The sequence below is a fragment of the Triplophysa dalaica genome, chromosome 22 (genome assembly GCF_015846415.1).
Source record: "Triplophysa dalaica isolate WHDGS20190420 chromosome 22, ASM1584641v1, whole genome shotgun sequence".
NCBI classification, from domain to species: Eukaryota; Metazoa; Chordata; class Actinopteri; order Cypriniformes; family Nemacheilidae; genus Triplophysa; species Triplophysa dalaica.
Window position 1 is genome coordinate 17,514,211 of NC_079563.1, and position 17,597 is coordinate 17,531,807.

At 39.7% G+C, this 17,597-nt stretch overlaps 1 protein-coding gene across 3 annotated transcripts in view; it reads right to left on the reverse strand.

Annotated features, from left to right (window-relative positions):
• ttc28 (tetratricopeptide repeat domain 28) overlaps nucleotides 1-17,597 on the reverse strand; it is a 179,555-nt gene that overhangs the window by 56,004 nt on the left and 105,954 nt on the right. For all 3 annotated transcript variants that reach the window (XM_056736456.1, XM_056736455.1, XM_056736458.1), the window contains 3 exons: nucleotides 7,978-8,125; nucleotides 5,164-5,436; nucleotides 3,796-3,926 (listed from right to left, as the gene is read on the reverse strand). In XM_056736456.1, coding sequence (XP_056592434.1) covers nucleotides 3,796-3,926; nucleotides 5,164-5,436; nucleotides 7,978-8,125 — 552 coding nt within the window. The remainder of the gene's footprint in view (nucleotides 1-3,795; nucleotides 3,927-5,163; nucleotides 5,437-7,977; nucleotides 8,126-17,597) is intronic.

The following is a 17,597-nucleotide window of genomic DNA, read 5'->3' on the forward strand; positions in this document are numbered from 1 at the left end:
TTCTAAATAAAACCTGTTAATACACAAGAACACACATACAGGCATTTACCCACACAAAACATGCATATGCATGCACACATGTATGCTCTTACATACATGCACACACACAAATATGCATGCACGCACACACACACACACACACACACAAACAAACAAACACACTCACATACACGCATGGACACACACACACAAAGTTATGCGCAAAACCTGTATACACAAACGCACCGACTCATGGACACACATGAAACAAACACAAACTCATGCATGTACACACAAACATTTTAAATAAAAACATGTACACAACTAAACACACATATACGCAAACACACACACACATGAAACAAACGTAAACTCATGTACACATGCAGAAATGCACCTCGCACACAAAAATCACGGAGTGTGCGAGACAGTTGGCTATTTATCCCCGTACCTGTGACGAGGATAGAAATGTTCAAATGGTCCCAAATGGTGCGTGTCCTCTCTGCATTGGCTTTAATTAAGCAGCTGACAGCGAGAGCGACTCGTGGTTCCAGACAGGCATACGGCTCACGGAGAGGCCGGCAGCCCGCCGCATAATGAATGCATTTTAACAAGATGAAACCAAACCAATTACGAGTGCTGTCATATTCTGAAGTGCTCTGCTTAATGAATATAAGAACAATATGTAACCTAAAAGAGATTAAAGCTACGCTCAATGAACAGCTCGCCGGTAACAGCTGCAAGAATCTTCAGAAGACTGTGTGTGTGTGACACCCAGAAAAAGAACGATTAAAAACGAGGAACGACTACCGTGTACAGCCCCGTGTTTTTAAACAGTACATGACGTTTTAATCCAATTTTGTGTAAAAATAGTACGGCCGTATGAAATACAGAGTCATTTTTCATTGCATTAGAAAGGCTGAGTGCATTGCATTGTGGGATACAATATGACACACAGTGTGTGCTGAGCACATTTGTCTGACGTCACAGACGTCGCTGAGGTTTTCCATGCATTCAAAACATTTACATAATGGAGAGAGAAGAAACACAATGCGATTCCCAACATACCCGTTATGTCTCTACTCTATATTCTTTTTAGCCAGTTTCAGAGACCGAGCGAGAGAGAGAGAGAGCTTTTAAATTATACTCCATTGTATTTTGTGGCCTTTCATATTAGCTTTAAATCTTGACACCAGAGACAGCGCATAAGGCAAGCATCTGAGTTACGCTCTTCATCACCACGTCTGCGACTACGTGTCCTTCCAGACGCTCTGTAAATCTGCTGTCCTCATATCTGCGGATGTGTTCAGTGCTGTCCGCTCTGCTGCACGTTGTGCTATTGTCACTCATTACAAAATGATGCTGAGGTTACACATGATCTCATCCAACAATGCAGACAACCACCACCTCCGACTTACACACCAACTCTAGAGCTGACGTTTAAAAGAAGAGCGAGGAGCTGAAGTGCTTGAGAAGAGGAAGATGGTGAAGGAATGAGAAAAGGGAGAGAGAATAGTGTAAGAAAGAAAAAGATGGAGAGAGGAAGGGAAGAAGAAAATAAAGAGATTGAGGTGTAAGTGTGTGTTTATGTTTCATGTGAGACCGAAGGTGCTCAGCGGAGGAACACTGAGGAGATTTCCAGAGGCAACGTGTGAAAGAATTTATAGATATAATAACATGAGCTCATTGGTTTGGATTCCAGAGTAATGATGTGAATGTTTCTCCTGCGGTTCTCCTTCACACACACACAATGTTATTTGATTTCTAATGGTCTACTGATATGGATTGTCAAGTTCTCTGTCCATATGAAAACTGAATGTAACCCTCCAGCTCTTCTGAAGCGTTTTAATGATGCACTGCTATCACTTTATGACAAACACTTCTCCTTTACACCGCAATGTTGTGAACGAGACAACTCTTCCGAGATAACTCAAGTTGGAATATATGTGAAATAAGAGACACTGCTGTGTCCTTCACCGCTCGTCATTTCATAAATTATCGTACAAAGCTCAAAAGATTCTTAAAGGGACAGTTCATCTAAAAAGGAGAATTATGACACAATCCCTAACAACAGATTTCTTGCGCACACACATATCAAACGACGACCTGAGAGACACAACACAGACTCTTCCAGCAGATGTTTTGACAAACCTTGATTGTTACATTTATATTATCTTTTTATCAAAATAAAACATTTACTATAAGCCAGACATTTAATTCAGATCCGACACTGCAAAAAACACTGCATTTTTGCCTTATTTTTAGTCAAAATATCTATGACTTCTTAAATCAATGTACAATTACTTAACAAGAAAATTAAGCCAAGACATTTAGTCTTGTTTCATGAAAAATAATATATGAATTAAGTAAGTTTATGGTAAAAACAAGCAAAAAAAATAAACTACAGTACCTAACTCAAGTTTATTTTTCTCACCCATCGGCAGATTTTATTGCTTATTTTTACCATAGAAAGTACATCTTGATTTATGAATGTTTAGAAGACAAAATCACTTCATTAGAATGTCTACACAAACATTAAAACCTACAGACTCTTATTTCGCCATTAGAGCATTTGATCTAGGAAGAAATCTGAACATAGAAGACAACATTTTACACCAATGCGCTGTGTAGCAATACTAACACTGTGTCACCGGACGAGGTATAATACAATTATAATGGGATTCGTTCAATTGACTTTTGTCGCGTCACATAAGGCCTCGCCATGTCCGGTGTAAGAATATGTGTTACACCTGGACGCAACTGACGCGACGAGACACAACACGACATGACATGACATTACAAAAGACATTAGTAGCGCATTGAAAATTTTGCCCACACTGGAGGCGACGCAACAAACCCAATAAGAACAAGCACGTCGTCGTGTCGTGCCTGTCACGTATGGTGTAGACACGTTGTTTTAAATTGTGATCTAATACATTAAGAAACACAATAACATGTGAAATGAAAGTGCTTGTTAATAGAGGCAGAAACACAAGATTACAAAGAGGAACAGATGTGTGCATGCAGTGTTTCTATTTCTGTACACACACAGAGAAAAGAAGAGCGATTATTTTCTTCCTCCACTCTGTTTTGTGATATGGAAATGATAATGATGAGATCGCAGCAGATAAACATTCACATGTGACCCTGTTTGTGAAATAAAAACAGCTTGTGTGTGTGCACGCATCCAGTGTGTGTCTTTGTGTGGTTCAAGAACATGCCTGGATCAAACTTCACCACAAAGTCAAAGGATGTTTTACAAATAACGATATGAAGACCCTTTTAAGACCAAAACATTTAAATTTGTATTACGATATTATATAACATACATTCTCCAATAAATACAGATTTTTCTAAATACATAATGTTTTGACAACAGTCTATGCTTCATTTTATTATAAATAGCTTTTAATGGCCATTTTTAAAATGACCATCACTATGAGAAACCAAAAAATCATCTCGCAATGCAAATGTTCCTAAAGACACAAAGTTGATTTTCTTAATGCCAAACACAGCTTCCCTTTTTCTCCTTTTGACTTTGCCGTGAAAAGTGACCTGTGTGTGTTTTCATGAGATTAAAATAGGACATAATTTTCTCAACGGGACATCAGAACAGATAGACGCTGAACTGCAAAGAGACAGAACGGAGACGTGTGCGTCCACAAACGTGACAGAGAATGGTGAGTTTGCCCTGCAGCTCCGAGAGAAACATCAGTCACCGTCCTGATAAAACAAACCTGTGCGCTTTGTTTCTGTTTGAGGCACAGATATGACCACACGCACACATAAAGAGAGAAAGGTGGGTTTGTGTCTTACCTCTCTGTCCTTGAGTTTCATAGCCAGGACGAGCTGGTGTCTGTGGTTACTTAGGGACTCGCGGTAATTCCCCTTGGAGAAGAAGGCCGAGCCCAGGTTTCCGTGAGCGCGACACTCACCTGTCTGGTCGCCTGAAGGAACACAAAACCGTGTCAGATGCTTTCCATACGCACACCGACCTGACAAAACTCATTCTGAGGGTTTCTATTAAATCGATGACACACAGAATACGGTTAAAGCAGAAAACAAAATAAATGTGAATATATTATATATCTGATGCAAAACAGTTGATATAATCTCATTTCTGTCTAGAAGAAAGACAAGCAACAGAATAGAGAAGGGGCCCCAGACTGCAGATTACACAGCGATGACATCATGGCAGCTGCAGAACCTGCGACATCTGCAGATGCTGTTATCAGATTCGCATCTTGAACGCCATAAAGCTCTCCGACTGGAAGCATGGATTCTGTACTGACGTGTTAACTGTGAGACGTGAACCTCAAACACAAACATTAAAAGTTCAGGTGCTTCGTGTCACGTGAGTGAACAGACAGACTCGGTTGAGAAACGCTTCGACTCTAAAAGGCTTTTAAGTTAAGCTGTAAAACTTCTGACATTCAAAAGCTGTGAGGGGAATATTTATGCCGGTTAGACGCGCTTCACGATATTTACACGTCTGTGTCGACAACACAGACTAGTCGAGTGTGCGCTGTGGCATTGCGGAAAAAAAGCCAAAGTTTTTAATTAAAAAAGCCCCATGAAGCCTCATTAATGAGAGACCTTTATCAGCACGGTTAGGTCAAAATAATTAACTTTGTGAGAAGGTAAAAGAGCCTTTATCGCACAAGGTCACCTGAACGTTCTTCGCTGGAATATAACTTAGATGTCATCACATTTAAAAATGTAATAATATAATTTAAATAGATATAAATATATATATATATACTGTATATACTATACGTTTAAAAAATACAGATATACAGTATATATATATATATATATATATATATATATAGTTTATATTATTGACATATTTTTAATAATTAAAAAAAAATATATATATATACTGTATATAATTTAATTAATAATTTTAACAATATGTAATGTAAATAATATAATTTTTATATCCATTATTTATTTATTTTATTATATTTACTCATAAAAAAATGAATAATAGCTACAAAAATTATATATTTATTTATATATATATATATATATATATATATATATATAATTATTAATAAATAATGGCTATAAAAATTTACAATGACCGTCCACAACCAAAATATCTCCCCCAAAACAACCGTGAGATTCACTAAACACATCCACATCACTTGTCTTGCTGCCGCTGATCTGATCTGATCTCACCTAAAGTTTTGGCCACCTCCAGGTCTTGTTGCATGTAGGCGGTGCTCTTCTCTGTGTTGCCCAATGACCAATAAGCGCTGCTTAACGCAGAGAAAACCGAGCCGCGCAGTTTGAGACTGCAGGTGCCGATCTTCAGCGCCGCTTCCAGAACGACCACCGAGGCGCCGTGATGGGAGGCGGTCAGAAGCTCCTGGCCAATCACAGACACCACAACAAACGGCGACTTGTCTAACTTCATCTTCTGTAGCTGTTGGTAGGTGGGCTCCAAAGATTCTGCAGATAAATGCATTTAAATACAAGTTGAAATAAATAACAGCACAAATAAAAAAACAGATTTACCCCATTTTGTATGCAAATGATATATACACGTGCATATTTTCTTTAATAAAATGATTAAAAAAATGCCAAAGGAACTTAATATAAATCTTAAAGCTGCAAACGTTTTTTAGCTAGAAACAAACAAAATGATGTATTTTATTAAATTTCATGTTTGAGAGAGAAAATAAAAGTGAGCAAAAAGTTATGGATTGCACCTTTAAAGGGAATTCATAAATAAATATTCATTCTATCAATTTCTAAATCAAAAAGATTGTAATAATGTAATATCAGTAGTTTAAATATGAAATCCTTCTCTGCGCAAACCTATTAAACACAAATGTATGCGTAAGAGCTCATGTTCTGTGAAACAGCTTTTGTTTGCAGAAGCGGAGATGATTATTCACATTCGTGTCATCTCCGCAGACTCAAACAAGCCTTGCCGTGCTCCAGAAAATTCACCCTAGAACTGCTTATTCCTAAAATAATCCTGTAGATTTACAGTACGTGCCGTATGAAGCGGGGTTAGGAGGAGACCATATGTGCAGAGGTGACCCCTGGAGTTAAAGAGTGAAAACACGCACACTGTCATAAATCACGACGGGCCGTGTCACCCGCTGCCCTGCGGGACCGACAAAGATCCTTTTTTTATCTGTCCTTCCCTCTTTTTCAGTATTGTTTCCACGAAATATATATCTTACTGTCCTTCTGGTTGTGTATTTGATGGCTAATTCTGCAATATTTCATGTCGTCTCTTAAAAGAAAGGTGCTGTAAAATATATGAGCCATAATGAAAAAATAAAGTACCATTTTCTATCAGTATTAAACTACATTTTCTACAACAATGCACACTAGTTTATGTTATCCTAATACAGCCAGACAGGTTCTCTCTTCTTTGTAAAAAGACATTTTAGAATCCTCCAGTTTTAATTCCCTCTCCTCATGTAGCCGGCGGGCGGAAACGGCCTCCGCCGGCGGCTCCATACACTCCTGCGGGTTCTCTGTGTGTTGTCATACGCATTCATATCTCGTAATTGCATTCAGCCTGACACTTCTACAAGTTGCATAAATCTAAATGGCGAGAAAGCGTTGGGCTTGGGGACGGTGTGTGTTCGTGAGGGCTCTGAATCTAGTTAACAACAGACACGGGCAGGATAAACAAGACAACAGAAGTGCTCGTGCGGCCGTCGCATCGCCGCGCCGAAGCGGTTTAATGACGAGTCTCCGGATGCCAATCTCTCTCTCCTCCACCGAGAGGCTTTGCCATGCGAAACAGAAGCTCCTGTCTGGCATCTCGCGGGACGATTCTCCTAAATAAAGAAATAATAACCGCCACTGACAACATCACCCACCTGCATTTCATTCTGTTTATTTTCTTTTCCACTATTTACACTGCCGTTCCTAAACCGCGCCGGAGTGGATTTCCATATCTGTAACTCGCAGCGCATTCAGAGATATTCAAGTATTCCCCAGAGCTTCACACAAGAAGTTTTTAGAAGAGTCTGAGCTGATTCATCGCGCTTTACACCACCGGGATGAGCAAAAACACATTTGGAGACGGTGAGAAAAGGCAACACATTAAAACGCCAATCATCTCTGAAAAGAATTACAGTATGTCCGCGTGCAGACGCATTGGTTGTGGGCTGTGTTATTGGATCTGAATGTCTGGTCTCAACGTTTGGCCCGCATCGCAATTCATTCCAGCCAAGATCTGCTCGCTCAAACAAGAGCCGGATTTATAATTTGAGGGATATTTCATTCACATGCTTCCAAATGTTTCAACCAAAAGTTTTGGAGATCTCAGTCGGCAGTTTTTCTTCAGACTCAGTGATCTTAACAACCGAGACTTTGGAGGACGGGTGAAGTTCTGTTCCCACTCGCGCCTGAGATGACTCTAGCAATTAAAAGTGAAGTTTGCAACTTTCAAACAGCGATTCGAGAGCCACGCGATGTTCATTTGTTATGCTCAGAGAATAAGCTCGGATCAGCTCAGTCTGCGGTCGCTCACCTCGCGTCTCAGAGGAAGAGCTTTGAACGACGCCTCGGATGATGTGGAGCTGAGAGAAGAACAATTCAATTAAAGTCAGGTTATCCCGCATGCAAATCCTCACGCGAGGGCGCTTCGCCAGCGATAAAGGGATGAGAGAGAGTGAGAGCGAGGGTCTCTTGTTATCGGTGCGCCCAGGGCTGTGAGCGATCACCTCTCTGACTGTTCAACATAATCTACTCTCACTGTCGCCGAGGGACGGCGTAGGAAGTAGGAGGATGTAATAAGAGCCTGCGGTTGGACGTCCTTCCATGGCGAGAGTTGTTTGTGCGAACCTCATGTACCTTCACAATAAAAATCGGTTTATTCCGAGACTTATACTGCAGTCTGAGCGTCTCGATAGCATCACTGAGAATGTGCGCAAACCCAATAACTTCTATCCTTATTTTTGCTGATGAAATTGTACACATGATACCAAAATGAATTGATATTAGTAAACCAGATGCATGTACCTCGCAGCGGGGACTTCATGGCGGCCTCCACCATCCCCACCAACAGCTGAAGACTCTTGGGGTCCTGCGCCAGTCCCGACGCAAACGCTGCCAGGGCGTCTGCATGGCGCCCAAGATACTGAAGGGCAACACCCTGTCGGAAGTATGCCTGCGAGAGAACCAGAAAGAGAGCATGTTACAATCACTCATACTGTGTAGTGTCAGCAGCACAAAGGTTGTGGGTTTCCCCGGGAACACACAAATAATTTATCTGGACTTGCATTTGAAGAGTTTGGTTCCAAAATCATGTTTTTTATTATGTTATCATGTTTTTCTTGTGTTTGTTGTAGTAAGCTGTATTTTTTGTTGTTGTTGTTATGATGGCGTAAATCAAAACAAACCAACTGCAGTTTGATTAACTTCTTAATTGGAATGCGCAAAAAAATTTGGGTGATTTGGGGAAATTGAGTTAACTCATTTTGGGACCAAACTCGTCCTTTCTACTCTTGATCATTTCGTGTTTAGAAGTTCTTTCAGTTCAAAGTCGATTCGAATTTCTGCACAAAACATCACCGCAGACACGAATGACACTACAAATCGCACAGCTGGTTGAGAGGAGGAGTGAAATGACTTTTCTAAGCGATTGGATTGAGAGACGATAGAACAGCCTGTGAAAATCCTACAGATCTGCACTGAAAGAAAAGAAAACGAGTCATTTCTAGAAAACGAAAGATCACCCTCGACACCATTTAACAACATGACATGGATGCGGTTATGGACAAAATCTGAACCTGAAATAAATTACAAACTTAACCTGAATAATCGCCTGTTATTCTTATATCTTATTTTAATTTATATATTCAAACTCCTGAAGACATCATCTCAAGCACTTCCAAATTGCATCCAATAAGTAGAATTAAGACAAAAACAGCAAAGATAAACGTCAATAGTATTTCACGCACAACTAGCGCTGCTCCTGCACGTGAATAACATGCATTAAAAACACACTTCAGCCGTTCAAGAGTACACGAGATGTTAAAAGCTTGTCTGTCAATCATCACTACACTACACGGTTTCTGATATGAGCGTCATATCTCAGACATGACAAGCATGTATTCACTTATTCAAAGAGTTAATCTGAATCCTGTGATGCACACCAGAGCGGACTGACAGCCCACTGTCAATTCTCTCAAAACACATAATATCCTCTCTATATTCATCACCAGAGATCACATGACAAACACAGATCTTCTCACGCATGTCAGTGTTTGACTAAAGGATTCCCGAACACACCGGAGAGGTCGGTAGCCATTCAGATATCCAGCGCCACACACATCTCATTCATTCTCATCATCTTTCACGGCCGTTCATTAGATCGGCGCGAGCGTACGGCCCACTTCCATTAGAGATGATAATGGTTGGGAGGAAAATTAAGACATGACATTGAATTTATGAAGGGCCCTATAATTAATTTCACTTTGTGCCGGGTGCACCCTTTCATTACGGACTCCTCTGGTTTTTTTTGGACGGCTTCATTGAAACGAATGAGGATGCAGATTCAATTCAACACATTAACCTTTGGTCTAACCATGTTATTATAAGACCTCTCGAGCCACCGTGCACGGTTCAATATTAATTGCCTCTTTGTGTACGGACCGTTGCTCCGCGCGCGATAGGACGCTGTGGGTTCACATCCGCATGGGTACGCGAGAGAGCTTTTAGGTTCCGCTGGCATCGATATCCGCCCGGAGGAAATGGATTCGGGTGGGGGAGTCCGTTTCAGACGGCTGGGATTCAATTCCATTTCTGTAATGCAATTTTTAAGCAAATGTGTTTTTTCTTTTAGCGAGATGGAGGGAAATACTAAGGCGTGATCATTCGTCGTAACCGAGCGGACACGCATACCATTAGTTTTAAATTAGAATTAAGTTGATTAAATGACAAGACTGGCTTTGTACGGCGTCTCCACCAATTTCCAAAGCTCTAATTGGTCGATTAGCGCACTGAATTCCCACCGCAGACGGGAACTCGGCATCACTAACTGAACCCCAGCGTCTCCACCTCTCAATTCACTTTATTAACTTTAATGTGTTTCATTTCATATCACATATGAAGAAATACAGCTTGTGTGGCCACAATGTAGGTTTGGGAAATTACACTTTTTTCATCTAAAATAAAGCAATCGCAGACATAGTAATAGCACTATATAATAAACAAGACATCCTGCATATTTCTACAGACATCTAAAAGCCAGTAAGTGTTAATCCCAGTCTTCACGGTTGAGAAATTTCATCTGCATTGCCATCAGCTCTCTGTTTCTGAGCCTCTGAATCGCAAGAGCTCCTTCCGGCAAAATGAGCTTCAAACCCCGAATGATTCAATCCTGTCGAGATCGCTGTCGTGGTTCACGCACACATCCTCTGAAACACAACATCAGCTTCTATTCTGATTCTACAACACATAAAAACTTCTGAACATTAGCTCAAGTTTTGTTGTTCAGAAACTGGAATAATAATAATGTATAAAAGTACTTAGTAATATATATATGTAATATAATAAGAGTAAAATCTATATGTTCCTGTGTGGCATTACACTCTTCACAGTACAATAAAAATGATAATAAACTTTATTAAATTTATATTTTTTCATTGTGAAATATAAAAAACAGCCCATCTCCACCAGTGACATAAAAACCCATAACAGGCAGGTAAGCATGTTGCCTCCTGATGGGAGTTACTGGTTGCCTAGCAACACTCGCCTGGCAACACTCGCACCCCTCGGCTGTCTCACCTGCTGGGCTCTTGGCTAAAACAGCAGACAGAAAAGTGATAAAAAGTGTGCTGATAAAGACGGAGCAAACACGGCTGTTTAGGACTAATTACTGAGAGAGACTCACCCGCTACGCAACTAAACACAACACCTACACAAAGACACAAAGACAGACACAAGAGACGAACATAAAAAAATTCTGTTCATCTCGTATTCAAAGGCTTCTATGCTGTTTAGTCTGCTTGTTAAATAATATTTGTAAACGCATTTTCACCATTGGTGAAATCACTTTAAAACTAGCTTCTGAAGCTAACGTTTAAAAATAATAGACATGTCCAAGGTTATTACAGTAAGTTTGACAAAACTATAAAAACATTTCTATCAAATCTAATCAAATAAAATATAGGCCTAAATATTTGTCAAGCATAATACATGATAATTAGGAATGTTGCAATAGCAAATAAATAAAAGAAAATTAAGTTGAGGGACAAAAATTATTAACTCAAAATAACATAATTTAAATGAATAAACCAGTGCAGTATTACAAAAAATTTGCTCGAAATTAAACTAAAAGGAAAATAAAATAAAATAAAAAGAAATATTAATAAAACGAAGAATTTATTATACAATTTTATTATTCAAAATAAAATTATACAATTATTTGTATAATTATATTATACAAAAAAAAAATTAAAAAAAAAAATTAAACTAAAACGAAAATAAAATAAAATGAAAATTGAAATATAGAAAAAAAAAAATACATACTCAAAAGAAGATAAACTATTTTAATACATAAAAAAAACGTATATATAGCATAGAAGTTTAGCCTACAGTATAAGTCGAAAACAGTCAACAGTATTTAATAAAATAATATTCAAAGTAAAAAATGTTTTTTTCCAAATGTCACAACTTAACAACTTTACTTTTAGTTAGAAATCCTCCAACACTAAAAATTCCCACAACATACTGAATATTTTAGCACATAGTGAAGCACACTGGTAAGGCTCTGAGACACCACAATGTGACATCCATATCTAAATATATCACAGCTGGTGGCCCAAACACATTTACTGCGCAATCACACGAGGTTGCTTGTGCTTCTCATCGATCCACGATCCGCGTCAAACTGTGAAGGGATGCGCAGAAAAAGGTCACCCTTCAGGACCGCAATCAATGCGACGCATTCCACATTCAGAGGCTGTCATAACTTCCTCATGCAGCACAATGACAGGCTGAAGAAACCCTCCATTGTAATCACAGCTGTCTGTAACGTCTACGCAGAAGATCATGACAGACACAAGACTGATTTCACAATAATTGCAACGGGTCTGATGCCAGAACTTCCCTTTTTGGGTTTTGTAAAGAGAGAATAACATTCTTCTATCATTCACTCACTTTCAATTTATTCCAAACCTGTTTAACTTTCTTTCTTCTGCAGACCACAAAAAAGGATATTTGAAAGAAAGTTGATAATGAAACAACATTTGCCTCCGCTGACTTTAATTGTACGAACACAAAACCACTGAGACATTTCTCAAAATATCTTCTTTTATGTTCTACAGGAAAAGTCATAAACAGGTTCACAACCACATGAGGGTGAATCAAAGTTTCATACTGGATGATATCATGAACAGCTATGAAAATCTTTCACGTACACAGAGGGTTTATGGGAAATAAAACTGTTCATAAAGCAGTAACTGTGGCAGAGCGGGACATTTGCGAATAAGCAGATGCTTCAATTATTGATTGTTAGTTACATTAATCTAGAGCAGATGGCGACAACACCAACACTGTCTGGCGTGAGTGGAAAAGTCAAAAAAGAAAAACACATGAGAAAGAAATGAGACTGAACACGTTTCTAATGCATTGATCAAAGTGTGTGTGTAGAGAGACTCTGAGCCTTTCACATCTGCTCAGAAGTTTCTTCAAGAGGTGCCAGCACTCCCAGCTTGTTTCTCAACCGCTCTGGCTTGTTTTCCTAACTCGTGGTTGCCAATCCTGAGAGAGTAAATCTATCCTTCAGCACAAATCAAGTAAGAGCTCCGAGCCCTGCAGGAGGACGTCAGCCGAGCGGTAAATGTTACACGTTAACCTTCTCTTTTCCTGTCAACTCCCTGGGAAATATCATGTAGACACGAGCTCCAGATGAGCTGAGATCTCCTGACCTTCCCACATTACCTTCTCAAATAATTCGTTTTCAAAAGCATCACGTGGATCCGAATCCGTACGAAAATGTGCCAAACCTGTAGGACTTTCTTTCTTTTCTGGGACACGGAATGAGATGTTTAGAGGAATGAGAGATGAGAGCTACGGCAGACGAGGACCTCATTAAAGAAGTAAAACTGTTCTTGTATAAACATCATTCTGGGATGCTTTAAGATTCTGAGTTTGGCTCCAAAGCAGTACATCAGCAGGAAAATGAATTGAATATTAAACACAAATTTGGGAATTAGAGGCTGTAGAAAAGCAGGGACGCTCCATCAGCAGCGCTGGGAAAGAAACACATTCGCTCTCTTTTATCTTTCTGGGAGATCAACGTCAAGATGCAACTTTCTTCAAAATAAAAAACTTGTTTCGGAGAATTCTTAGATGTTTAATCGAGCCCGTCATGACACATGTCTCTGACAGTACAGTAAACCCTCATATACCGCAGGCTTCTTGAATGAATTGTGAACAAATCTTTTCCAGCTTTAAAAGGAAGAAAAGGTCAATTAATTCATTCATCCGTCAAAACATAACTTTACATGAATCGTGTCGAATTACAAGTGTCCTGAAGGCTAAAAACATGCTTGTTTAACAAACCGGTGCAAACGCCTTCACAAATTCAGAAATCGTTGAATTGTAAAAAAATACATTCTTACTAAGTATTTTTGTCTTGTTTTTATTGAAAATATCTTAAACTTAAAACAATTTACAATAACTTGACAAGATAAGTGACCTAAGACATTTACTCTTGTTTTATGACAAATATTTTTTAAGAATTAAGTTTATCGTAAAAACAAGCAAAACTCTGTCCATGACCTAATTCAAGTTTATTTTTCTCACCCCCTGGACAGATTTTTATGCTTGTTTTTACCATGAATTTACTTAATTCTTATATTATTTTTCATAAAACAAGACCAAATATCTCTCAAAATAATTGTCGATTAATTGCATTTTGATTTAAGAATGTTTAGATATTTGTACTTCAAAACAAGACTAAGATACTTGGTAAGAAAGTCATTTTTTGCAGTGTACTTTTTAAAAATCTGCCTTTTGGTTCTGAAGAAAGTCATTAGGATTTGGACAACATGAGTATGAGTAAATAATATCAAATTTGGGGTGAACTGTCACTTTAAATTTCATTTTAAACCACCAATAACCTCTGACATCCAGCTCCACCCTCACACGAGAAAAACTCAAAACACAGTCAACGTAGCCGCCTGCAATGCAATAACAACCATTAAACATCACAGACCAGTGAAACGTAGAAACAAGAAATAAAGGTACGCAAACATATCAAATGTTTATCTTGTGCGTCCACCAACATACAAACAACAAATATTCTGGACCGTTGACACAGGAGAATAAGTGCAATGGAAAATGTTGCGAGATGAAAAACAGAACAGGGTTTAATATTCTCCCCTAATGGCTGGTTATAGTCCAGCATTACTGTTTTCCAGCTTTCCTGAAACAAACACGCCGAGATCTCTCATGTGATTACCAGACAAATGTGGTTTCAGGCACAACACATGCAGAGGAGTAAATATAGAACCGATCATTTAACATTCAAATCCACACACTTTCTCCTCCTCGCCTGACATTGGTTTGCCATGTGAAGTGTTCCCAGGAGCCGAACCCGTTTTTCTAGTTTTAGTTCTTTAAAATGCAATTTGTAATAGCTGTCATTGGCCACGGCTGAACGGACACCTTCAGGTGATCATGTAGAGGTGGCATGGATACTGTAAGTCACATGGTATCAAAACAAATGATATTTCCTCTCCTGGTTTATCATGTTATTTCTACAATAAAAATGCGTGACTTCATTGTATTTCATCTGCTTACCTTTTTGGCTGACGTCACATTCGCAATCTAATCGATTCCTGATGGAAAAATCAGGCCCTAGTTCATAATATCGTGAAATATCAAAAATTCCATTACATCACACAAGTGAAATGGGTTTCTAACTCAGGACTTCATGCTAAAACATATGAGTTAATATTGAAAAGTTTGTTCAAAACCAGCACAGCCTGATCTATAACTATTACCATAAGTGGCTATGGACACAATTGTCAAGTAAATAAAGCAGTTTATTTCTGGAGTAAATTCACTTCACTGGTCAAATGTTGTCAATTGACTAAAATTTAGAGCTGATAGTAACGGATTACATGTGATCTGGATTACGTAATCAGATTCCAAAAATCAAGTACTTGTAATTAGCTACATTTTAAAATACTCGTAATCAGACTACAGTTACTTCTTTTGGATTACATGATTACATATTATGACTTCTGACATTTTTACACTGTTAACTGTGCCGGCTCCTCTCGTGAAACTTGTTAAAAAAGTGTATTTCTCTACTAAAAGATGCTGCACATGAACTAGACGTGGTAAGTCAATACGTCTGTGTTTTGTTGCCAATTGGCGTGTACGTACATAATGTAAAAACCCAAAGGGATTAATGTGATGATGTGTTGCTTGCTCACACTGTAGTTCCATCCCACTCTCCTCACTAGTCCCGCCTCTAGCAGCTCATGTTTTTTCGGAAATAATCATGCAGCAGTATCTCTCTTTTATAAATTTGATCAAACAAAATGCTCTTTGATGATAAGACGTACTAAGGAACTCAAGATTGGCCGAAACTCCGTATGATACGCACTCTTTAAATAAATAAAATTTTACATCTGTTTTTATGAATAATAATATGATTTAAAAGTGGCAGGGCATCTTAAATACGAATTTCACCATCCAACTCAATCATGCTGATGGAGAAATCTTGTCACATTTTAATCTTGCGAGATCTTGTGCCACGAGATCTTGTAAACACCCTTTCAATTGAAAAGTAACTCATGGGAAAACTATCCAATGTTACTATCAGTAAACACTAACAACAAGTTATATGTGATTTCAACACAAAACAAATATAACACTACAAAAATTAAAACACAAGCTGAACTTGAACACAACAGCATCACAGCTCGATATCATATCTAACCACTACACCGAGATCCCAACAACACAACAGCATGACTAAAGTCTCTCTCTGTGTTTCTGAAGTTAATGAGATTGTGAAGTTGAGTGATTAGCCGAGACACAACTGGCTCATCCAGTTAAAGCACGGATGTGATCTGCTTAAGGTAGCCAGTTTTCACGTCCACCTGCGGGGAGATTAACACACAACAATGCAAACAACAAACCATAATTGAAACAGCCGTCACCAACTGTTCGTAGCATGAAAGCGCAGCCCAAAATAACAGGGCTAATCTGCATGAATATTAATCTGAGATCCGGTGGGAAGCTAATCAAACGTCATTAATCTGCTCACGCTTGGCGTCGCCAGAGTTTGCAAAAGAGACAAATGAGCGTGCCGGCCTGCCAGCTGGAGAATACTTGTCACCTGACCCCGAGGACCAAACAGTTGAGGAGCGTGGTCTGAAAAACAAGCAGGCGCACGCGGTGCGGGCATCCCGCAGTTCGAGCACCTGGGGGACGTCACGTTGGCAAAAGCTGCAGGGGGGCGGGCTCGATGGGCGGCGCTGTCGCGGTAACGATAGCATCCAGCCAAGTCATCCCCTGCGGCTGAGAGCCGCGGCACGGAGTGCACTCAAGTAGGAAATTGAGGCCGCCGTGAGTTCAGCTTTCTTCCGAAAAAGCCTGGTTTGGTACGACGAGGGGTTTAGGCAATTACTTGTGACAATGGCTGGCATGGCAACCGAGAGAAAGATTGATCTAGACACGAAACAACTGTGTTTGCTTTATTAAAAGTAATTCATCACTCTGCTGGGGTGTAATGGTGCTCGGAGTGAGGCGGTGTGGGAATGTGCGCGCACGGACACGTGTGGCGTCCACGTCAGGGATGCTCTAACTTTACGCTAACACGCGGCTGGGCGGTAAAAGAGAAGCACCCGAGCATCACGGCTCTCACTTCTGAGTGTTTTGGAATTCCACTTGCATTTTGTAAATGCGTGCCAACGTTCGAGCCCTCTCAAGTTCATGTTGGCATTTTGGGAGCTTAGGAATTAATGAGACGCCATGTCCAAGAGCGCTGGGAGAAGACGCGCAGACACAAAAATATTTGTGCTAAACAGCAGCTGCTTCATGGCTCATTAATGGCGTCACTTAAAAATCAACTTCGTGTCAGATGTTTATCCAAAAATTCCTTAAGAGAAATAAAAACAGAATGAATTGAGACATTGTTCACATGCTTAAAGATCGCCAAAAATCCAGTTCTCATCTGTGGTTTTCTCCTACACGCAAGAGAAACTAACCAGAAGACACTTCATCTGTTCAACACAAATGAGTATCTTGTGAATACTGCAGCCGGAGTTTGGGAATGTTGCCGTGTCACCTTGCTCCGGGATGGCCCGCGACGCGGCTGGCTAATGGTCGTGTGAAGGGCGGAATGAATCGAGAAAGGAAAGACGAGGGGGGGTGAGAGACAGAGCTGGCAGGTACATACATAATATCCATGTGAGGTGCGTAAGAGAAGTCAGCGCCAGGGGCCGAGATCCAGCGCTGCGTTTATAACAGAGAGAGACTGATGAAGGTCACTGCCGCCCAGCTGCGGGCAAACCCGGCACTGCCCAGCACGCTGCCAGCCCTCTCCATCTGCAAACACCCTCATTACACACGGACACATGACTTTTAATGCTAGAGAGAGTTTAAATAAAGGT